General features: G+C 37.7%; 1 protein-coding gene across 1 annotated transcript; it reads right to left on the bottom strand.

Moving 5' to 3' along the window:
• Nucleotides 1-5,741: 5,741 nt before the first annotated feature.
• Nucleotides 5,742-20,247, bottom strand: LOC149073972 (uncharacterized). The gene is made up of 3 exons (XM_089246816.1): nucleotides 19,908-20,247; nucleotides 18,858-19,370; nucleotides 5,742-6,116 (listed from the first exon to the last, which is right to left on the bottom strand). Exons 2-3 carry the CDS (start codon nucleotides 19,183-19,185, stop codon nucleotides 6,043-6,045), a joined length of 402 nt encoding a protein of 133 aa, XP_089102942.1. The 5' UTR covers nucleotides 19,186-19,370; nucleotides 19,908-20,247; the 3' UTR covers nucleotides 5,742-6,042.
• Between the last annotated feature and the right edge of the window lie 4,445 nt (nucleotides 20,248-24,692).

Raw genomic sequence — 24,692 nt, 5'->3', positions numbered from 1 at the left:
GGATGTGTCTCTGGAATGTGCATCTGACGATATTATTGCTTTTGACTTGCGTACTTTTTTTTTCAGATATAGCCGAAAACAATTTCGTTACGAATCCGGGCAGCGGGCCTGGTGCCCAGACGGGAAAAGATATTGAAACCGGAGCAATATGATTAGGTCTGCCTTTACAATGTGCATCTGACGGTACTATTGTTTTCGACTTGCGTTGCGTACTCTTGGTACATCACTTTTGCCAATTTTCACAACAGATGGTGCCTCTATACTAGCGGTTCTCAAACGTTTTTGACTCGCAGAGCCCTTTTAAGTAAAAAAATTCTATGGCGGAACCCCGTAGGCCAATTTTTTAATTATTCATCAAAGTTTCTGATTTATTTTTACTATTTAGAAATATTTATAATTATCTTTTTTAATTTTACTGTTTTTTTAATTTTTCTTGAGCGTCCGCGGAGCCCCTGGAGGATACACAAGGAGTCCCAAGGGCTCCGCGGAGCACCAGTTGTGAACCGCTGCTCTATACTGACCAAAAAACCGGCCACCACAATAGTTTTTCTTAAATAAAACAACCACTTAAATAACAAATAACGATCCGTCTCCCCTCGCTTGTAATGAATTGGGGCGGTCAGAAGCAAAGTGATGTAAGCGAGAAAATTTGAAAAATTGAGTCGAGTGCTTGAAGAGGTTCCTTTACCCAACTTCTGACTACTGGCAGACGGACAGACCCAGTCTATATACTAGGCCTTGTCACAGGTGCCGACATGAACAAAACATTGGAATAGCTGAAAGCTGCTGGTCGTCCATTATATACGGGACTCAAGCGCGTACGCAGGAGAGGGAAGGTGCATTGCATTGTTTTTTTCAGAAATTATTGGTGGGGGGGGGGGCCTGAAATAGCCTTAGCCCTTAGATTCCAGCGCCTATGGGCCTAGTAGCCCGAGCTGCTCTCTAGCGATCACTAGTTTGACCACTACATGGAACTTCTATGTAGTAGATCAACTTTGAAGTTGATTTTCTCGAAACTAGATTCTGATCACGTGCATCCGTTGTACTTCTGACCCCCTCAATTGTTCCTACTATCTAGTCAATTTTATTGCTTTGCCTGTAACAAGAGATTTGTTAAATTTATTGGCATTTGTGACTTCCAAGTCCTATTATGCTCTACCCTCAGAAGGTTTCTTTTCCTTTGAATAAGCGTTGCTTTTTTTGTCAGAGCCGATTAATTGCCATAAGAATCAGCATTGAGCGGTATTTGCATCATATTTTCTTTATTTCTGAATACTGCCTTTCTCCTACTTCAGTATACGACATTTTTGCTATTGGTTAGCAAACAACGATTCTGGGAATTTTGACGTTGATTTGTCAAAGCGTGTAAAAATGTGTGTGTGTGTGTGGGGGGGGGGGGAACACACGCACAAACACTCATGTCAATGAAGAAAAAAATGTTTTAGAGTGAATAAAAAATTCTTCAAGAAAGGAAATTAATGCCGGAAACTTGAGAAAAGGAGGACAAAAGGGCGAAGTTTCTAAAACGCAGGAGGAAGCAAGAAATTACATAAAGAAGGACACGTATTCCTAAAGGAGGATGTCTGGTAACCCTATTATGGATAATTTTTAATATTGTTATTCGAAACAGGACTTTCCAATTCAAGAGAAATTGGTGATTTTTACGTCATTTCATGACCTTCATTGTATTGAAGATTATGATCGTCGAGGGGGGGGGCACGAGTTCCTCTATGCCCCCGGTCTGTGTACGTCTCTAATCCCACCAATATGCGTTAGGATTCAGAAGGGCAGGGCTGATGACGAAATTTTGCTGACGGGGGGGGGGGGTCTAAAATGTCTAAAAATTTGCTTACGTAATACTTGAATGGCCCCATATCGTGAAAGAGTTACATAAGTTTGTTCCCCTTTTGTTTAGGGTGACCATATTTCCTTGAGAGAAGCACGAGAAATTGAGATTCCAAAAATGGGAAAATACGGGACATCGCCATAAATCACCAAAAATGACGCCAAAAGTAAATAAAGTTGCCAAATATTACTAAAATTACGGAAAAATAGTGGCGGGAAATGAAACATTACTGCAAATTGCAGCAGATTAAAATGAAGTCTGCAAAATAAAACGTTCAAGACAAAAATATGGGAGATTAATATTCTTATTTACAGCTGTAATTTCAACATAATTATGAGGTGAAAAATAATTTCAATCTTTGAATTCAATAAAGAATAAAAATTCAAGTAGGATTGGTGTAAAAAACGGGAAAAGCCGGGACACTTACGAAAAAGTCGCGACGGCCAGAAAAACTGAAGAAACCAAGACTATCCCGGGAAATACGGGACGTATGGTCAATTTACTTTTGATTAATTATAGATGGCAGTAGAGTTTCATGAAAAATCTATGTAGACACATAAAAGTAGGAGCGCACGTAATTCATCTGCCCCATTCGTGTTGCGCTGCGTATCTGAATGGGTCGCTTTTAGGAAGTTCTCCATCAATTATGTCACGGTGAATTACAAGAAAAGAGTACACCATATTCAAGAGATTAACTTTTTTCCAAGATTTGTTTTTCTTTTGGTCCATTAGGTGGTGAGAACTTTGAAACGTCCCGTTCCTTACTTTCGGCTGAAGTTTCTGTCACGGTAAGTAAGACTCATCCTTAAAATAATGTACAGTACCGTCTTAATGCATGGGCCTAACCGGGCCAAGCCCGGGTGCCTCGAGATAAGATTGGGGGGGGTCTTAAAAATATGAGAACCGGCTGAATATTTTCGAGAATTTGCCAGATATTTTGGCCTCAGAAAAATCATTGGCCCGGGGCCGACGATGCTCTTGAAACGGACCCGATAATATACCGGGGTAGTATTTCATTTCGAAAAGCGAATGATGATTGTTTACCGAATCACGAGTAATCCAAGAATTAATAACTTGAAAACTATAAATGATACTTGAATGAATGATATCACGTGTTGGATAGAACATTAAATAAAGCATGTTATAAAAAAAATCGTTGTCCTTGAGCTAATGTTAGCGGCCACTGATGCAAAAGCACTGCCATTTCGAAACACTAAAAGCGAGGTGTCACATGGCTGAAATTGTATATAGGACTGGACTTGAGCAGGTGGAAAAAGGTGTGGCTACACCGGGCCGCAAAATGGGATGAAAATACTTTGATTATATTTTACTATACTTTGATTAAATTTCTTAACAACGTAAGAACAGCTGAAAATTTTGTCCAAGACGAAAAAACCCTTGATATTCAGATGTTGAACCCCCAGGAATATGGTTTCAACCATGGGTTTTCACATCCTGCTGCAGGGCCCCTGGCCAGATTTTTCACGGGCCATTTCTTAGTGAATTTACAGAGTAAAAAAAAAACCAAAAGAAGTGACTATATATAGAACCGCCCGAGGCTCCTGGGTTGAAGCCTTGTCAAACCTACCCTCGTCGGGGCCATGGTTTCAACAGACCCCCTCCACTATGGCAGGAGGGGGAATGCAGGTGAATCTGGTGTCCCGGGCGCTGGACCAAGGGGGTCGCTTAATCAACTGTTCTAAATTGCACGGGGGAGGCAGCATGCATGCTTGCTCAGGCTGAAAGACTATCCAGCTGTAGCCCTGAGGAGATATTCGGTTCCTTGCAAGCATACATTGTAGAGCGTGTCCGGAAAATTCACCGCCATGCAATTCACCGCTAGGAAAATTCACCGACAACAGCTCAATGCGAGTCAGTTAGCGAGGGAGTGAGCGATTGAGTTACTGAGTGACCCAGTGAGTAAGTGATTGAGCGGGTGACCCAGTAGTGACTGAGTGAAGTAGTGAGCGGTGAATTGCATGGCGGTGAATTGTTGGTCGGGGAGTTTTCCTAGCGGTGAATTGTTGGTCGGGGAGTTTTCCTAGCGGTGAATTGTTGGTCGGTGAATTTTCCGTAAACCATTGTAGAGCAGTTGCCATGTGGCACACTTGCAATTTTTTTTCCTTCTGGGCAGTGGCATAGGCGGAGATAGACTTGAAAGTCTAGGGGCATGACGATGATGATGTCAGTTCATATATAAGCATATACATTAGATCAGTCGGCTCCTCCGTTGAAGCCTCCTATCCCGCCCGTATCTCCGCCCATGGGCAGGTATACCGGCACTCACTGGGCATCCAATTTATTGCCGATTGGCTTTTTCGTCACCATGAAATGGTAATTTGATAGTTATTCGGGGAAGAAGGCCGGAACGTGATGACGTCACAGCATCGAAAATATTACGAGCGAAGGCTTTCTGGTTTAGCTAGTGTTGAATGGACAGCAATGTCTCAACAGTTCGTTGGCAAACTTGTACTCAGCATGTGGAAACGATGTAAATCCTGCATAGCAGTCAGGGATAATCATATCTCTTCTAAAGCCAGGATTTCCTAGGAGTAGAATTTCACGCTGCACGCTCTGTAGAAACCTGCTTCTAGCAGGGTTTGTACGGTGCTTAAAAACTCTTTAATAATTCATTTTCATTTCCTTTTTAAGGACCCTTAAAATCCTTCTGTTTCTAAAAAAAAGTCAACTTTTTCTCCCACCCTGGAATATTTCCTGCTAAGGTTGATGATGAGTAGTACTAAAGCCTCCTAGATACAAGCCTGAAACATGTTTTCGTGACGTCACAGTCCGGGTCCTACCGCGTATACTCGCTGCGACTCACGCATCTACAACTTAGTAGTTTACATGAATTTTTAAATAAAATCAGACGTGAAATAAGTTCTTAACAGCTCGTGTAATGAATAAGTAATATATAATATGCAATACTAATGAGTAATATATAATATTTAATCCAGAAATAAAACACCTATTTCTAATCTTTTACACTTAGAAGTTTTGTTGAATATTTCTCACAAAATCAGGGGAAAAAGATTAATGTTAAACTTTCCAAGAGGTTTTTTTAAGAGGAACTTATTTATATGAAGAAAATATACTTGACTTTTCAATAAAATTGTAAGTTATATGAAAAAGAAAAACAACACAATTTTTATTAAACCCAATCACATTCAAATTCTTCAGCTTATTCAAAGGGAAATTCACACAACTGTAGGAAAAAATATAAACTTTCCAAGTGATTTTTTTAAATTTTATTTATTACGAGACTATTATGTACTCAACTTTTCAATGAAACTGTAAAATACAATAATATATGCAAAAGGAAATACGACACCATTGAAACAATTTTTATTAAGCCAATACTGAAACAAATGCAGCAAAGCGGGACAGTGTATAAAACATGGTTGAAGTGCAGTGTCTGGTCCCCCTTCATTTATCGCCAAATGCGGCAGTGCGACTTCATTAGGCACACGCGGTCAAACGGTTCTTCAACCACGGTTCCCTAATAAACAAACTGACCATATTTTCTCGATGAAAATGCGTGACATACATGTATTTAACAAATACGGGACAAAAAAAATTATCCCGTATTTTTGCGCTAAATGATTCTGTACTCATTTATTAGGGTAAGGGGCCGTTAAAGTATTACGTCAGCAAAACTGACACCCCCCCCCGAAGATAAATTTTACGGTGAAAAAACATTTCATTATTTAGTTTAATTATTTAATTACTATTTTAACTATTAAATTATTTCATTATTTAATTCATTACTATTTTTAACTATTAAAACATTCAATTATTTCTCCCTGAAATGTTCAAAACCTGTTAACGAAATATCCTCTAAAAATGAGAATTATAATATTACAGAGAGAACAAACACACACACACACAGATGATTGAATCAGTATATCTTTAATTAAAGAAACATTATTTCTAAAGTAAAACCATACCAAGTGTATAATATACAACAATCAGGAGGTACAGTTGTTTGTAATAACTCGATTATAATAATTAATATTTAAATTATGACAACATCCAGTTTTCTGTATGTCTTGTAATATATAATTACTATATATAATTGATTTTGTTAATACTAATATGTTGTAATCGCTCTCTGCGGATACTTTTTCAAATGAAAGACCAGCTCACATTCGCATCTTGAAGCTGGGAAACCGCAGAAAACCAACTTCAGCTGGCTTTTAATTCTGTAGGTTTCTGACAGCAATATAACAAAAGTCTCTATTGAACTTCCAAGTTTCAAATGAAGAGCATCCTGAAAAAAAAAATCGTGAACATTATATAATTTTGTTGGGCAAAACATATGTCCAAAAAATGGCTAAACAACATGCTGACAAATGATATCATTTGCACTTGTGTGTATGAGTCATTCCTGACTTTTAAATGACAATGAAAATGCTTATATCTCAAAAATGTAATTTTGGAGTTATGTTCTGACCAAACACCACAAACTTGCAAGTGGGTTAAAAATATGATTTGTGATAGGTATTATGCCTCCCGAAGCAAATGTATGTTTGTTACTGTCTGTGCGTACCTGATTAAGAATGCACATTTCTCTTTCAAGCCTTTTCAATTCTTTGAAATAAACTGCAAATAAATTTAATGTGAGATTTATCCGATTTTGGAATAGTATCTTAAGGTTATGATGTTAAAGCTTCTAAATTCTTCGTAACCAAACTTCTAAAACCTCTTATCATGACCAACACAGATTATTCTGAGAATATTCTCTAACCGAAAGTTGGTTGAAAGTTATCATTATGACGTGATTATGCCAAAAATTATTTGGTTTTAAATGTTCCAGTGAATGAAAACTTTTATATTTCTTAAAAAGAAAAGAATTAGTAAAAAAATCTGAAGGAAAAAAAAAATACACATATCTGTAATTTTGCCTGTGAATGGTAATAACAAAACCTTTGCAACATGTCCAGTGTATCGACTCTCTTCGACAATGCACACAGCACATAACAAAGTGCAAGTTTTTGCAAAGGGTAATGCTCCTTCCAGACCACTTGAAAAAGCGACGTGCAAAATGTGTGAATTACAATGCCCAATGCCAGGGTTGTCTGGTTTAAACCTTGGTTTTAACCAAGTGGTTTTTTTCCAAAAATCAAATAAAAGTGGCCTAAATATAATATTTTTCTTGAGAAATATCATATTGGTTCACTATTAGCGAAAATTTTTCATTTTTACCACATTTTATATTCTTTGGGAACATTTCGATGGTATATCTTTAAATGGCATAAGATGGTATAAGTGGTTTTTTTCAAAAAGTCTCATAAAAGTGGCCAGAATATATATATATATATATTTTTTCACATTAAGTATCTTAGTTATTTAAAGTTATACAGAAGCCGAAATTTCTCATTCTTACCACATTTTCTAACCTTTGACTAAATTCTGATGCTCTATCTTTACCAAATTCATGAATAAGGATTGTATCATACATCTAAATGTAGTTGTGTATTATCTCACAGAGTTTCTTTTTCCCTTCACAAAGAAGCAGCAACAGTAGTAACACCATGATGTTAGGGGCAGGTGGTCCTATAATCCAATAAAGACACCAGCTGTCCCTAAAGGACAAAGGCTAGTGTACTAGTAGTTACATTACCTCACAGATATTTGAATTTTCTTTCTCATATGAAGTAGCACATCTCATACTGTATATCACCCATGCTTACTGTTCAACATTTTTTTTTATACTTTCATGGTTAAGCCCAGTTAATCAAGGTTCTACTCTACACTAGTAACAAATTTATGAAAAATAATCAGCTATATATAGGGTGATTACAATTAAAAAGTTTCGATTCCAAAACTATGCAATAAGTACTGGTCAGAATGACTTGCAAATTTGCATGGATACTCCTGAAGCAATGGAAATTTCTATCGTAAAAGAAAAAAAGTGGAAAATGTGCAAGTACATGATGCTATACTTGGCCAACAGCATAATCTATTTTGTGCAATCACATCATGGTTCCAACCCCCACATCATTTCAGCATTTCCACAGCATCAGTGTGTGGATAGAAGAACTTCTATCAAGATGCACATTGCAATACCAGCAAAGCAGCTGCTGAAGACCCATTTCGACAATGACAGGATGGCCGTCAGTTCACTTAACCTTAACCCTTGCAACTTCTGGCTGTGGGGGGTTCCTCAAAATGTTATGAACAGTGGTTGGATTGTAAACTTTGGTGAATTGAAAGCTTCATCCCCCTATATGTTAGAAGTTCCTCAGGAATATTTACGTTGGGGCGCATTTGGTTTAATAAAGGTGAATTGCAAGCACATCCACAGCATGACCAAGGCATACTCTGATCTGTTGTTGAACAAGAATTTTTGTGCTTTCACCTCATAGCCAAACCACGGTGAACAACATATTTAACATTTCTTGAGTAAGATATACTTATTTGCTTGATTACTTCACTTTTTTGTGATGTTTTTGCAAATTATGTAATCACGTAACGTTATAATTAAGTTATTATTTTGCCATGACTGCCTACTGTTTCCATTCTGGTAGCAAGTTTTCCATGTGTAGGATGTCATTAATCTAACATTTTATTTTACTTTTCCCCCTACGCTTAATAAAATTCCATTTCTTCAGGAATATTCATGTCAATTTTCAAGTCATTCTGACAATCGTTCTTTTCTTAGTGTTTTGAAATCAGACCCTTAATTATAATCACTCTGTATATCGTAAGTCATCGCTAATTTATCTGCATTATTTATGCTTCATTAAATACATTATATTCACCTAATTTTTATTATAGTTTTTGCGAAATAGCTTCCTAATAAGGCATACTGAAAGTAACTGGAGAAAACATGTACAATCAAATACAAATACAACGCCACAACAGGCAAATTGCTCAACGAGGTGGCTGACTTAAGAACATCATTGATCCCCAAGCCCTTTTTTGGAGGCCCTACCTACTACTGCTACACACACCACTTGTATATATATGATTAATAATAACATTAAAAGAATTTTTTCAAGTATAAAGTAATCCATTGAGAGTTGAGCAAAAAAATAATTAAATTGCAAAAGTTGGTTTTTGTGAAAATGTAAGAAATGGTTAGAAATATTTAGGATGGTTAGAAATATTAGACCTATTGATTAATTGATATGGGAAACACTATTTTCATTAATGTAATTAACACTATGTACTAAAACATTTCATTTTAATTGATTGTTAGAAGTTCGAATGATTTTTCAGAAGTTTCATTGTTTTTAACATTCATACAATTTAAACAAAAAAAAACTGTTTAAACCAAAACAGGCGGTTTTACAACATTATTGCATCATTTTTTTAAAGGGATTTTGGGATTTGTTTACACATTTCACTATGCCCAATTGTGTTGTTGTTTCTGATAAATGAAGCACTTTCATTTCTAGTTCTCGGAGCATTGTGAATATTGTTGTAAAAACAGTTGCATACTGCAGCATTTGTAATATTTGGCAATATATCGAGGACTTGCAGCTCAATTAAAACCTATTATGGGAATTTTATGGGTTGGATTTGGTGAAAAATTAGGGGCTGAAGACTGCAATGTAACTGGGCTGAAGACAAATTTGTTGTCTGGTTAGAGATATCTGTCAAAGACCAGCATATAAGTTGATTAGTGAAGTGCATAGGAAATTGTAAATGCCTTGCCTGTGCATCAAAAACTAGTTTCCTCATTTAGGCCTGTTGCTGTCTGTGGATAGACAGCAGGAACATCAGCTTCCATTCGAGCACCTCAAAGTTGACAACAGCAGAAAGCTAACTTCAGCCAGCTTCTAATCCCTGGTTTCTTTGACGGCAGTCTTCTTGGGTCTTGGAGAGGCTGTCTTCTTGGGTCTCGGAGAGGCTGTCTTCTTGGGTCTCGGAGAGGCTGTCTTCTTGGGTCTCGGAGAGGCTGTCTTCTTGGGTCTCGGAGAGGCCGTCTTCTTGGGTCTCGGAGAGGCTTCTGGGAGAGGCTGTCTTCTTGGGTCTCGGAGAGGCCGTCTTCTTGGGTCTCGGAGAGGCTGTCTTCTTGGGTCTTGGAGAGGCTGTCTTCTTGGGTCTTGGAGAGACTTCTGGGAGAGGCTGTCTTCTTGGGTCTCGGAGAGGCTGTCTTCTTGGGTCTCGGAGAGGCTTCTGGGAGAGGCTGTCTTCTTGGGTCTCGGAGAGGCTGTCTTCTTGGGTCTCGGAGAGGCCGTCTTCTTGGGTCTCGGTGAGGCCGTCTTCTTGGGTCTCGGAGAGGCTTCTGGGAGAGGCTGTCTTCTTGGGTCTCGGAGAGGCCGTCTTCTTGGGTCTCGGAGAGGCTGTCTTCTTGGGTCTCGGAGAGGCTGTCTTCTTGGGTCTCGGAGAGGCTGTCTTCTTGGGTCTTGGAGAGACTTCTGGGAGAGGCTGTCTTCTTGGGTCTTGGAGAGGCTGTCTTCTTGGGTCTTGGAGAGACTTCTGGGAGAGGCTGTCTTCTTGGGTCTCGGAGAAGCTTCTGGGAGAGGCTGTCTTCTTGGGTCTCGGAGAGGCTTCTGGGAGAGGCTGTCTTCTTGGGTCTCGGAGAGGCTGTCTTCTTGGGTCTCGGAGAAGCTTCTGGGAGAGGCTGTCTTCTTGGGTCTCGGAGAGGCTTCTGGGAGAGGCTGTCTTCTTGGGTCTCGGAGAGGCTTCTGGGAGAGGCTGTCTTCTTGGGTCTGGGAGAGGCTGTCTTCTTGGATTAGGTATCTCGCGATGGCGGAGGGTAAACCCTGACGACATCCTCTAAAAATGCGGAAAAAAATCCTTCTTGTCTAGCCCCATTGCCTTCACTCGCTTTCTCCAAATGTATTCCGCCAGATAGCTGCCAAACTCCTCACTTACGCTGTTGCTGTTCAAGCCTCTCTTAACAGCACTCCACGTGCCCTCTATGGTGTTGGTGTGGGCACCAGTGATCAGGTCCTTGAAGTGCATACTATGATTGACAGTCAAATGCTGGTAGAGGCGCGACTGTCTCAGTCCGGAGTAGCCGGCCCAACAGTCCAAGATTACTGTTGTGCCCGGGAGAATTTTATCCTGTATTATTTGCAGTAGTGTGGCGCTGCTGCAATCAGCGACCACCTGCAGAAAACACTCCCCAGTTGCTCTGTCGATGCCGCCGAAAATCCATTTCTTCTCTATGTACCACGTCTGCCACGGTGGTATTTCCTTTTCCCAAATTTACTCTCATCGACTTCCACCGTGGCCTGGAAACACCCAATCCGCGCATTATTATTCAGGAGGGTGACCTCACACACCTCCCGACAGAACATCTTCCAGTCCACGGCAGTGTGGGAGGCCACGTCAAACTCATTCTTGATGAAAACGTTGGGGCTCTGATGCACCCACAAATACGTGAGCTGAAGGATGGTGCTGGCGCTGATCCTGCTGGACTCAAACCAAGACCCCTTCCTCACAGACCTCTTTACGTCATGGACATTGCCGGGAACCTTGGATCGGCAACGCCATTTGCACTTATCGGACGAATCGTGGCGCTCCACTAGTCTCATCTGACTGTTACATTTTGGACACTCATACGAGTTGGCGAGAACACCAACCCGCATGCACCAATCGACAACAGCTCTTTCGCCTTGGCATTCCAATTTCACCAATCACTTGAAATCGACTGAACCAGCTATTCCGAAATCGTATGAACTGGATAAAAAATGGTTTTTGTGAAAATGTAAGAAATGGTTAGAAATATTTATTGATTAATTGATATGGGAAACACTATTTTCATTAATGTAATTAACACTACGTAGTAAAACATTTCATTTTAATTGATTGTTAGAAGTTCGAATGATTTTTCAGAAGTTTAATTGTTTTTAACATTCATACAATTTAAACAAAAAAAACTGTTTAAACCAAAACAGGCGGTTTTACAACATTATTGCATCATTTTTTTAAAGGGATTTTGGGATTTGTTTACACATTTCACTATGCCCAATTGTGTTGTTGTTTTTGATAAATGAAGCACTTTCATTTCTAGTTCTCGGAGCATTGTGAATATTGTTGTAAAAACAGTTGCATACTGCAGCATTTGTAATATTTGGCAATATATTGAGGACTTGCAGCTCAATTAAAACCTATTATGGGAATTTTATGGGTTGGATTTGGTGAAAAATTAGGGGCTGAAGACTGCAATGCAACTGGGCTGAAGACAAATTTGTTGTCTGGTTAGAGATATCTGTCAAAGACCAGCATATAAGTTGATTAGTGAAGTGCATAGGAAATTGTAAATGCCTTGCCTGTGCATCAAAAACTAGTTTCCTCATTTAGGCCTGTTGCTGTCTGTGGATAGACAGCAGGAACATCAGCTTCCATTCGAGCACCTCAAAGTTGACAACAGCAGAAAGCTAACTTCAGCCAGCTTCTAATCCCTGGTTTCTTTGACGGCAGTATCACAGTAGTCTCTCCTGAACTTTCAACAAGTTTCGAATGAAGATCTTTCTGAAAGAAATCAAGAATGTAATCACATTCTTGACCCAAGAAGACAGCCTCTCCGAGACCCAAGAAGACAGCCTCTCCCAGAAGCCTCTCCAAGACAATATTATGTATTATTTGCAGTAGTGTGGCGCTGCTGCGATCAGCGACCACCTGCAGAAAACACTCCCTAGTTGCTCTGTCGATGCCGCCGAAAATCCATTTCTTTATGTACCGCGTCTGCCACGGTGGTATTTCCTTTTCCCAAATTTACTCTCATCGACTTCCACCGTGGCCTTGAAACACCCAATCCGCGCATTATTATTCAGGAGGGTGACCTCACACACCTCCCGACAGAACATCTTCCAGTCCACGGCAGTGTGGGAGGCCACGTCCAACTCATTCTTGATGAAAACGTTGGGGCTCTGATGCACCCACAAATACGTGAGCTGAAGGATGGTGCTGGCGCTGATCCTGCTGGACTCAAACCAAGACCCCTTCCTCACAGACCTCTTTACGTCGTGGACATTGCCGGGAACCTTGGATCGGCAACGCCATTCGCACTTATCAGACGAATCGTGGTGCTCCACTAGTCTCATCTGATTGTTACATTTTGGACACTCATACGAGTTGGCGAGAACACCAACCCGCATGCACCAATCGACAACAGCTCTTTCGCCTTGGCATTCCAATTTCACCAATCACTTGAAATCGACTGAACCAGCCATTCCGAAATCGTATGAACTGGATAAAAATAATCGACGAAACACGAAGCAAGCAAAATCACGGTACTCACGAAAAATGGCGGTGAGCACGAGGAAAGCAAGATAACGAATGGGAATAAGATAACCAGGTAGAGAATGTAGACAACGCGGTGAAAGAAGTAGATAAGGAACCGGTCTGGTAACGGCGGACAATGATGCCAGAAAGAAAAGCCCCCCTCCCCTTCTCTTGAACGTGAAAAGAAAATGTTGATAAAAAATCCAAGTGTATGAAAGAGTGAAGCTTGCGAAAAGATTGAATATGCCGAGTTACTTTTGGAGATGGTTGCAAAAAAAATAATAATAAAAATAAATCTGTAAATGTGAACAGTATTGTTCACAGAAAATCTCAAAAATTTTAATTAAGTTATTAATTTTCTTTCTTTGTCATTTGTGAAATAATCGTAAGAATCCTGAAGAGAGAGAAAGAAGGCAAAGTCATATTGGATTGAATTTATCAAAAAATCGCAATCTCATGACCTTCCTTTGTTTTCTTCACAATCATAACTTTTAAGCATAATCCGAAAGTTAAATGAAAATTATTTTCTGAGTTTGGAAGAAGTTATGGCTAAATAAGAATGGTTAAAGAACTGCCGTGTGTGTGTGATTCAGTCTCTCGAAAGTCGTATAAACAGGGTTCTCTCTTCACTGTATTTATTTTCTTCTCTTCATTTCCCCTCTCTTCTGATCTGGGGACCCACGTAATTTCTGAATTTGAATGGTTTTGCGCTACTTCACTGATCTTTATCTATCTATATTGCTCTAAAATAGAATTTTTTAACCCCGGCATCTGATGACAACCTGGTAACTTTAGATCCTTTCTACTCCCAGGGTTATATAACTAAATCGTTTCACTTTAATGTGCGTCAACAAAACAATCAATGAATGGTCATATCCTTGGCCTCCGCCAGCCCCCATCTGTTCTTTGTCTTTTTATGAGAGCAAAAGAGAGAAGTCAGTCCCTGGAAAACTTATCTTTTCAGTTGAACTTAGCTATTTCCTTTTTGAAAAAAAAAGAGCAGTCATAAAACATCGATCTCACAAATGGCGGAATCTTTTTAGTGCTAGTTTTTTCTTTGACTCCCTTCTTCGTTTGAAGCTACTGCAGGAAAACAAGAAACAGGCTTTGCCCCACAAGTGGTCATTTTTTATCTTAACTGGTGGGGGAAATGGAAAGGCTAGAGGGACAAAATCCCCCCCCCCTCAGTTAACATGTTAAAAAAAGGCCTGTTCTGAACGTATATCTCAGTTTTTCCTTCCACCTCACTGTCTTTGTTGGATGGGCATAACAAGGATGGGCCAGGGCCTCTCCCCTTTCTTTACGGGAACACTCCCAAAGGGATTAAGCCCCACCGCACTGAGTAAGACAAGTGTCAGAATTCCTGGCGCCACGTTGAGTCTGTGGTCAACTTCGAAAGTCAATAATTCTTTGTAGTGTACAACATTTTTTGAATAGCGCAATCGGAATCATGAAAAAAAAAGGGTTAACCAAAAAAAGTACATTTATCTTTAGTCTTTTGGAAATCCTAAGTGATTTTGAATAATATTACCCAGTTTTCGAAAAAGACTCGTTTTCAGCATAGACTGATACCAGCCTAGTTGACCCGGCCAATGTCCAAAATGCAGACTTCTGCCGGTCCCCATACATGAGTGGTTCTCAACCTTTGGAAGCCAGCGGCCCGGTTGATTTCTTTTTTGCGACTGGAAGAAGACGTGGTCATACACACGACTGATAGGAAATGAATGGGTAAAAATGAAACAGTAAACCACTCACGGCCCGGTTTGACTGATGTCAAGGCCCGGCACTGGGTCACGACCCGGTGGTTGAGGAAACACTCTTATACATCTTCATATCGGACCAGTGGCGTAGCCAGGTTTTGGTCTGTGGACCCCGCTCTCTGCGGGAAGGCTTTCCAAACGAAAGGGATAGCATTCATATCTAGAAATTGAAAAAAAAAAAAGACGCCCTTTGGTCACCGCCACTGTGCCACTAGTGGGGTGCAAACCGGGGTGAATCCACCATGATGCCCACATGATCGCAGTGGTTATCACATACTACTAGATTGCAGACGCACAGAGGGTGGCCTGAATCCAAAAAGGTTTAGGAACCACTGCTTCAAACGAATCAATGTGCGCCAGAAATAGTTGCATGCGTCCGTAATCTATTTAAGTATCTCTGAGGAGTGCTTGTAATGCCACTGCTCTTCTGAATCGAAGTGAAAATGGCAGGTGTATGAATCGATTTAAATATTTTTATGCTTTATTATCTACCGGCTTCCTTTGGAGCAGGGTTGTTTGGTTTAAACCTTGGTTTTTTTCAAAAAATCAGATAAAAGTGACCTAAATATAATTTTTTTCCCTGAAAAATATCATATTTGTTCATTATTAGCCAAAATGTTTCATTTTTACCTCATTTTATATCCGTGGGGTACATTCTGACGGTATATCTTCAAATGACATAAGATTTTATAAGTGGTTTTTTTCAAAAAGCCTCATAAAAGTGGCCAGAATATATATATATTTTTCTCATATGAAGTATCTTAGTCATTTAAAGTTATATATAAAAGCCAAAATTTCTCATTCTTACAACATTTTCTAACCTTTGGCTACATTCTGAAGCTCTATCTTTAGCAAATTCATGAATAAGGATTGCATCACACATCTAAATGTAGTGGTGTATTATCTCACAGGGTTTCTTTTTCCCTTCACAAAGAAGCAGCTACAGTAGTGACACCATCATGCTAGGGGCAGGTGGTCCTATAATCCAATAAAGACACCAGCTGTCCTTAAAGGACAAAGACTAGTGTACTAGTTGTTACATTACCTCACATAAATTTTCATTCCCATAAGAAGTAGCACATCTCCTACTGTATATCTCCCAGTCTTAATATATTCAATAGTTTTTTTTATACTTTCACACACACACACACTGTTAAGCCCAGTTAATCAAGGTTCTACTGTATAGTAGTAACAGATTTATAAAAAATAATCAGCTATATACAGGGTGATTATAATTTAAGTTTTGATTCCAAAACTATACAATAAGTACTGATCAGAATGACCTGAAAATTTGCATGGATACTCCTGAAGCAATGGAAGTTTCTTTCGCAAAAGAAAAAAAAGTGCAAAATGTGCAAGTAGATGATGCTGTACTTGGCCAGCAGTATAATCTATTTTGTGCAACCACATCATTTCGGCACTTCCACAGCATCAGTGTGTGGATAGAACTTCTATCAAGATGCGCATTGCAATACCAGCAAAGCAGCTGCTGAAGACCCATTTTGACAGGATGCACCTTAACCCTTGCAACTTCTGGCTGTGGGGGTACCTCAAAATGTTAAAAACAGTGGTCAGATTGCAAACTTTGGTGAATTGTAATCTCCAGCACATTCCCTATATGTTAGAAGTTCCTCATTCCTCAGGAATATGAACGGGGGAAAGGGCGCGTTTGGTTTAATAAAGCTGAATTGCAAGCACATCCACATTATGACCATGGCATACTCCGATTCTGCTGTTGAACAAGAATTTTTGTACTTTCAGCCTCATAGCCAGAACACGCGGTGGACAACATATTTAACATTTTTTGAGTAAGTTGTAGTTATTTGTTCAATTACTTCATTTTTTTTTTTGTGATGTTTCCGTGAATTATGGACTCGTGCAATGCTATAATTAAGTTATAATTTTGCCATGACTGGCTATCGTTTCCATTCTGCAAGCAAATTTCCCACATGTTGGATGATGTCATTAATTTTACATTTTTAAGTATTTTTCCCCCTTTATCAAATAAAATTCAATTTTTTCAGGAATATTCATGTCAATTTTCAAGTCATTCTGACAATCGTTCTTTTTTTACAGCGTTTTGAAATCAGAACCTTAGTTATAATCACCCTGTATATCGTAAATCATCGTTAATCAATCTGCATTATTTATGCTTCATTAAATGCATTATATTCACCTAATTTTTATTACTTTTTGCAAAATATCTTCGTAATTAAGTATATTGAAAGTAACTGGAGAAAAACCTTTATATATTATATGATTAATAATAACATTAAAAGAATTTTCAAACACACAGTAATCCATTGAGTTAAGCAAAAAATAATTAAATGGCAAAAGTTGGTTTTTGTTAAAATTTAATAAATATTTATTGATTAATTAGCATGGGAATAGTGTTAATTACATTAATAACATTTTATTTTTGTTAATTATTGGAAGTTTGAATGATTTTTCAGAAATTTCATTGTTTTTAATGTTAATACTATTTAAAACAAAAAAACCTGGTTTAAACCAAAAAAACCTGGTTTAAACCAAAAAAACCCGGTTTTTTGGTTTTTTTCAAAAAAACCGTTTTTTTTACCAACCCTGCTTTGGAGATACTATTTAAAGGGGAGTTCTCTCTGCTCAAAGTTGAAAAACTTAAGGCATTGTGCATAGCATATGTATGTTTATTTCTAGTGAAATAAATTCATTCAATGTTTTCTATAACAAATCAGAAGAATGGAAATATGTCTAGTGAAGAATGGTACAGACTAGCGCAGGGGTTCTCAAACCTTTTCCATCCGCGGTGACCCGTTTCTTTAATCAATGCTTGGCCGCGGCTCCCCAGAGCAGTTTAACAAAGATTCTCTTTGAAAAACCTTCGGGATGCTCCGCGGTGCCCCCGACAAAGGTTGGTGATGCACAGTTTGAGAAGCCTCTGGACTAACAAGTTCTTGGATTTTCCCCCTCGTAATTTGACTAGAGGACCTTCGGGTAAGTAGGCAAACCTCACGACGCCATAGTTCATATTAGAAAGTATCGTAAGCCCTCGGATAAGCACTAATTGAAAAACACTAGATAATATCTTAAGAGTAGACTCTCAACGTTTCGTGGACACTGTTTTTCTGAAATAGTATAAGTATGTATCTTCAGTTACTTTTAAACTTTCCTCATAATACAGACACAATTCCAGGCCCGGTGCAAGTGCTTCAAGTGTAAAAGGGACTTCATGAGGATGAGATCCAGTTAAAATTTTCGAGAGTGAACTGTTAGGCAGGAATTTTTGAACACATAGAGGGGCTTAGAATAGTCCCTTTGATGGTCGTAAGACGGCCCTGCGTAGAGCACCAATGTGTTGTGGGAAATTATGCGGGGGGGGGGGGGGAAATAATAGGCACAACATATACTAAAGCAGAAATGCAACAAAGCGGGACAGTGTAAAAAACATGATGCAGGGGAAATAATAGGCCAAACAGCTACTGAAAACACAAATGCAACAAAACGGGACAGTGTATAAAATATGATGCAGGGAAAAAATAATAGGCACAACATATACTAAAGCATGAATGCAGCAAAGCAGGACGGTGTATAACATGATACGAGGGAAATAATAGGCCAAACAGCTACTGAAAACACTAATGCAGCAAATCGGGACAGTGTAAAAAACATGATGCAGGGGGAAAATAATAGGCCGGTGTATAAAACATGATGCGGGATAAAATGATAGGCACAATTTATACTGAAACACGAATGCAGCAAAAGTATACTGTGCGAAGGCGAAAAACAATTTCTATGACAGATAATAAAACACAAATGCACCAGACTGTTGTACATGATGCATGGACAGGGGACAATACCTAGGTACAATATTATCAACTGGTAAAAAAAAACCGTACTATCTGCGGAATGTCAAAATAGCAAATAATGAATGTTGTTATAAGTTACTGGACGATAGTTTTACAGTGGCAAGTTTTCTTTTGGTTGAGGATTTGGTATTCAATTTATCATTTCTGGTTTTTGTGTAATTATTTAAAAATATATTGGATAATATTTTGACGCTCCTAATAAAGAGCAAAGAGACTTACCGCAGCGACAAATGCCTTTAAAATGTGTCCCTTCATCCAGTAATTTTTCTTTGGAAAGTTCACAAAGTAAATATCTTTGATTGTTTGCTTTTAGAAACTGTTCTTCATACGTTGATGTTAAAATTCTGAAGACAGCAACACATACATTAACTGTGAAGTCATTCGGCCACAACAAACCACCATGGTCAAGTTCTTTCAGGTACTGCATCGTCTCCTTGTCACCGTCATAATACATCTGCTTGTCAGTTGCAAGCTTATTTTTGCACTCAAAACATGGCCCAGAGGCAACTCTAGCCACATATCCTGCAATAAACACCAATACTTTCATATTGGACTGTCTTCAAAGTGTTTGATGCACACAACAGATTCATTTGTACTCTTGAAATCATCACGATGTATCAGCTTCTCCCACTTGGATTTTCTTTCAGGGTTTTTCGGGAAGGTAAATACGTTTGTGTATATTTCCCCCTTTGAGTTTGACCTGCAGCCAGGAACACAACAGCGTCGTGGCATCTACAAAGAAAATGTGAAATGTCACAGATGTGTGGTATTTACAATATATACAGCATAAAGGCAACAAATTTATTTTATTTTTTATTACATTTTTTATTGTGGTACCTCAACAAACCAAGGATGGTTAGAGAGGCAACAAATTTTATTGAATTACAGGCGTGCTTGCAGAAAGAGAGGATACTCATTTAAATGTCATACTGTTTTTAAATTACAAATTAGCTTCTCAAGATATTTGTATTTATTCAAAATTATCCATTTATTTAATTGTGAGGAGTTTCAGCTTCTGGTTTTTTAAATATTTGAAATAAAAAAATTTTCTTTTGATCTAAAAAATGTGCTTCAATTATAGTTCTTAAGGTAATAAAAAATTTTCCTCAAATTATGAAAATTAAAAAACTCCTGTCAAACACACAAGGAAATTAAATTTAGACACGTTATAAAACGGAAAATATCTACTCTTGAAATAAATTGCGATAATACAGCAATTAAGTCCGCAAAAATAAAAATTTCAGGCACATTGATTGAATAGCAACTTACCCCCTAATGTTCACAAGTCCTTCATCAGATGAATAGCGAATTTCTCTCAACTTCGCGTCTATTATTAAGACAAAATTCTACCAGATGAGATATAAAATAACTTGAAGAATAAAAAAACAATTAAATTGTGAATTATAGATTAAAAACCACGAGAAAATTGAATTAAATATAGCGATAACTGCACGTGGCGTGAGCTGAGAAAAATCAAAACAGCCTCTTTTGAAACACCCGGATTTTGACGTCACAGCCTCGGCGGACGGCTTGTCTCTCTAGGACAAAGCTGCATTAAGAGTTAACTTACAAGCGGCTTTGCTCTAGGAGGCTTTGGTACAGTGATGGTCATGGAGGAAAGAATAACATGAGTGATGGTAACCTCGTCAAGCAAAATTTCCCTCGAAAATTTCCCTTTCGACTAAATTTTTCCCCCACACATTCTGAAATTTGTGCTGCCATCTATTGGTGGAAATAAGTAATCAATTATTTTACACTAGAAAAGCATTGTTCTGCATTTATATATTTTTTTAAACAAAAATTCTTTTGTTTGATGACCTCTCAAAATTTCCCACAAGCACCAAGAAATTTCCCATGTGGACTAATTTTGGCCAATTTTCCCCACGAATATGGGAAATTTCCCACGAGTTACCATCACTGCTTTGGTAGTACTTGATGCTGAAAGTCTCTGAAAAAAAGAAGGAAAAAGAAAACAAGGGTGTTGTGAGGGGGGGGGGGTAGATATCTTTATAGGGTTTTCAAGGCTACCCTGTAGCGGGTGGGAACAGCTCTGCCGACGACCAGGCCAGCTAAGAGATAACGGCACCTGATTGGTCGGACTACAGTGGCCACACCCGCTTCTGATATGCTGAGAAAGAAGATTGTTGTGCAGTCTGTCGAAAAATTGACAATGAAATTGAAATAAAGAAGTTCGGACTGCCATTCCTGACAGAAAATGATGCAACTACCTGTGGTGGGAACTCTGCGCCAAAATTAATATCTTGCTCCTATAGTGTATTTTTCTGCATCAAATAGCGCAGTGTTTTCATTTTTTTTGTGTACTTGGAAACTCCTCGAAATACTTTTATACCTGCCTTGTGTCTACCTTATCCTGCCTTGTATCATGTACCTTAGAGGAGAAATAGAGAAATACTTATGGTTCTCCTTTATGGTACGTACTATGACGCGCTGAAGATGGTTTACGTACGATGTTCAGCGTTTCTCAACCATCTGGTGGCAGATGGCAGCACTACACATAACAAGCATTACACAGAAACAAACTACACGTCAGGTTTCACTACACGTACACACACATTCCCGCATGTACCAATTCGTTAGAGGTTCCGCAGAGGAATATGGACGAGGTACATGTGTGGTTTAGTAGTAGTAGTAGCGTTTCTCAACCACCGACCGCGGTTTCCGTTTTTTAAAAAACAGTAGCTATGGTTCATCGTCATTGCGTCAAATCCGATGTTTTCGTGGAGGAAAAAATTCATTTCATGAATAAAAAGAGCTGGTCCGCCGAATTATGAGTGCTAATTTGTAAATTTCGCCAAATAAGGAGTGATAAATTGTCAAACATAGTGTTGAATGCTTAGAGGTGAAATAAGGGTAGAGAGAGGGAAACCCCCTATTTTTTTTCCTCCGCAAACATTGTGTCACGTGACTGCCGTTCTTCCCTGTGCTGGTAAATTTCATTCTACGGCCATTTTCTACGGTAAGCAGGACGAGGGGTGTGAATTAGTTTGAAATTTTCGTGAAAAATGGTAACTGCGTGTTGTGCCTACGGCTGTTCCGAAAAACAAAGATCAAAGCGCGTGTTTTCTAGCGTGACAAATCTTAAGATTTTTCATATTTTTCAACAATATTTGTCTTAACTTATATGAGGCTATTAATAATTAATCGAATAACTACTCATTTTTGAAGTTATATCTGAAATTAGTTGCAATTTGATCCTTTTATTTGAATGCTCTGTCCGAGTATGCTTATATGTTTCTCTTGGCGACCGCATTTTTTCGCCAAATGAGATCCGTATTTCGATGACTGAAACAGCCAAATTTTTAATACAAGATTCATTGAAAGACTAGTTATTTGTGGGAGAAAATTCATCACTGTGATGAATTTTCTTCCTTGTAATCTTCATCTCCACAAATAACCAGTCTTTCAATGAATCTTGTCAATACAAGTGGAAAGGACATTTCTATAGCCAAATTTTTGTATGAAATTAACATCTTTGGAAATTAAAAGGTCTAATGAGTGCCGCAGTATTTTTAAACATTTGTTTATAAAGAAATCTAATTTTTTATGACTTTTTAGAAATTAAATTTTTGGAAATTCATCCTAATTTTCGATCTGGAATTTTTTTCCATGAACAGAAGTAATTTTTCAAAAAAACAGAAAAAATTGTTTTTTTCGTAAATTTCTTTTGCCACGTGAAACATGAGGTTTCCAAAAATCATCATTACTAATTATTTTAATTAAATGAAGTTAATTTATACTGATTAAAAAAATATAATTTGAAATTTACACTAACCACAAAGGAAAACATGCTAAATTAATATCCAATTTTTTAAAATTCTCAAACATACTACCAGTTATCATATTTAAAAATGAATATATATATATATATATATGAAATAAATTAGGGGACTGATTTAATTGACTGATCCAATGTATATGCATATATATGAAATCATGCCCCTTCCCCCAGACTTCCAAGACTATCTCCGCCAATGAGATAAAGAGTTGATATAACTTTTCCGAAGTTTATAACAATTTATTAAAAACATTTCAATAAATATTTTTTTATTGGAAGCGTTTCTTTTTCAAAGTTGATCGCCTGATGAACAAAAACCAGTATACAATAAAAAACACTAGAAAATTTGAATTTCTAAGATAGAAAGGGAAAATAAAGCTTATGTTTTATTTAACATTAACTGAATTTCTCAAAGGCCTCAACTTCAAACTCGTGGAATTCAAATTGTGATTTAAAAAAATTATCAATTTCTCGGAGGTTTACCGCGGAGCTTCTCTGAGAAACCATTGAACTGAAAAGAGTAGGAGGAAAATAACACGCGTCGCCAAATTAGAGATAATAGCCAACCACTGCAAATCCACCAACGGCAGTCACGTGGTGTTATGTTGGCGGGCGCTGCATGAAAGAAATGAATAGAGACTTGCTTTCTCTATATTATTTCTTCTCTAAGGTTGAATGTCCTGAAATTTGCTCCCATTTTGCAACAATTTCTTTCTGAGAATAACAGAAAACCAAGAAGGCAGCAGGAATCATGCCAAAAAAATTGAAAAACTTAGTTTTGAAGAATTTGTGTATGTGTTTATCCACTTTACGCGAGAGGTGTATAAAGAGTTGCTGCAAATATAAATAATTTTGTAAAGAAAATCATTGTCAGCTTTGGTTTTTTTATTTTGAATAACTGAGGGGAAATGAATATCACTTAAAATTATTATAATTTATGTGATGCTGTTATGAGTTATATTTTTGACCGAAACTTGAAGGTTTTAGAACACTTTGGTGTGACAACAGAAAAGTATTTATTATCTGTATATGTGGATTGATTATTTTATGAATTCTTATAATGCTGGGTAACAAATCAAAAGTTGTAATTTCTGAACCACTTCTACGTCTATATTTTTGAGAAGAGGGAAAATTTGTTTGGCGAATTAAAAATAAATTATCATATGTGCCCAAACCCCTTTTTTTTGCTGAAATCTTGTAAGTTATGAACTTTGCCATGACTCCTTAAAAACTGTTTGAAAACTTCTTAAAAAGTCCTTAAAAACACCCTTAATTTTTATTTAGGAAATTTTGTATGAACCCTGTCTAGGAAAACCTGGCTTAAAGGCTGGATTTTCCTTGCCAGTCACTTGTCACATGGACGTTTCAGTCTTCTATTCAATTGTGCTCGAAGCTAATTTTTCAGTAAAATTCCTTTTTATCCTTTGGATTTCTTTTTTTTTTTTTTGGAAAGTTTCTTTACTTTTCCCATATTTTTACGTCTTGGGGAATCTTATTGCATTATTTGTGTCGATTTGGAACAATTTTGCACGACGTTACATTAGAAAAACCGCCTCGTCCTTCATTTCTGCACGCCAGTGTAAATGAAAGAAACCTAATAAAAGACCTGATAAAAATTCAAAATAAATGAGAAAAAAAAAATTCCAGACCTGTGATGAAAAAAAAAAATAATAGACCTGTGATGAAAAAAAAAAAATAATAGACCTGTGATGAAAATTTAGAATAAATGAAAGAAATAATTGCAGGTCGTGATACAAATTCACAATAAATGAAATAAATCGAGATCTAGATGAGAAAATTCAGAAATAATTCCAGTTGATGGACATTCAGAATAAATGAAATAAATAATTTTCCAGCGATGAAAAATCAGAATAAATGAAATAAATAATTCCAGATGAGCAAAATTCAGAGTAAATGAAAAAAAAAAAACAGACCCGTGATGAAAATTCAGAATAAATGAAAAAAAAAATTCCAGACCCGTGATGAAAATTCAGAATAAATGAGAGAAATAATTCCAGTCCTGATGGAAATTCAGAATAAATGAAATAAATAATTCCAGACCTATATAAGGAAAATTCAGAATTAACGAGAGAAATAATTCCAGTCCGATAGAAATTCAGAGTAAATGAAAGAAGCAATTCCAGACCTGTGATGAAAATTCAAAATAAATGAAGGAAAAAAAGAAAGAATTCTGACCCTATAAAATATTAACTCCTAATGTATTTCATACTCTATAAAATACGTTAGGGCCACGCATA

Source organism: Pholcus phalangioides, unplaced genomic scaffold, assembly GCF_987345545.1.
Source record: "Pholcus phalangioides strain wild (caught in Gottingen) unplaced genomic scaffold, Ppha-v1.0 ptg000017l_1, whole genome shotgun sequence".
Classification (NCBI taxonomy): domain Eukaryota; kingdom Metazoa; phylum Arthropoda; class Arachnida; order Araneae; family Pholcidae; genus Pholcus; species Pholcus phalangioides.
The sequence above is the reverse complement of the archived record's forward strand: the minus strand, read 5'-3'. Positions and strand labels throughout refer to the sequence as shown.

Excerpts from the sequence above, each read along its gene's own strand:
- LOC149073972 (XM_089246816.1), bottom strand. The coding sequence starts at position 19,185 with ATGAAAGTATTGGTGTTTATTGCAGGATATGTGGCTAGAGTTGCCTCT. Across the intron at positions 6,117-18,857 it reads TAAAGGCATTTGTCGCTGCG|GATGCTCTTCATTTGAAACT; the intron begins GTAAGTCTCTTT and ends TTTTTTTTTCAG.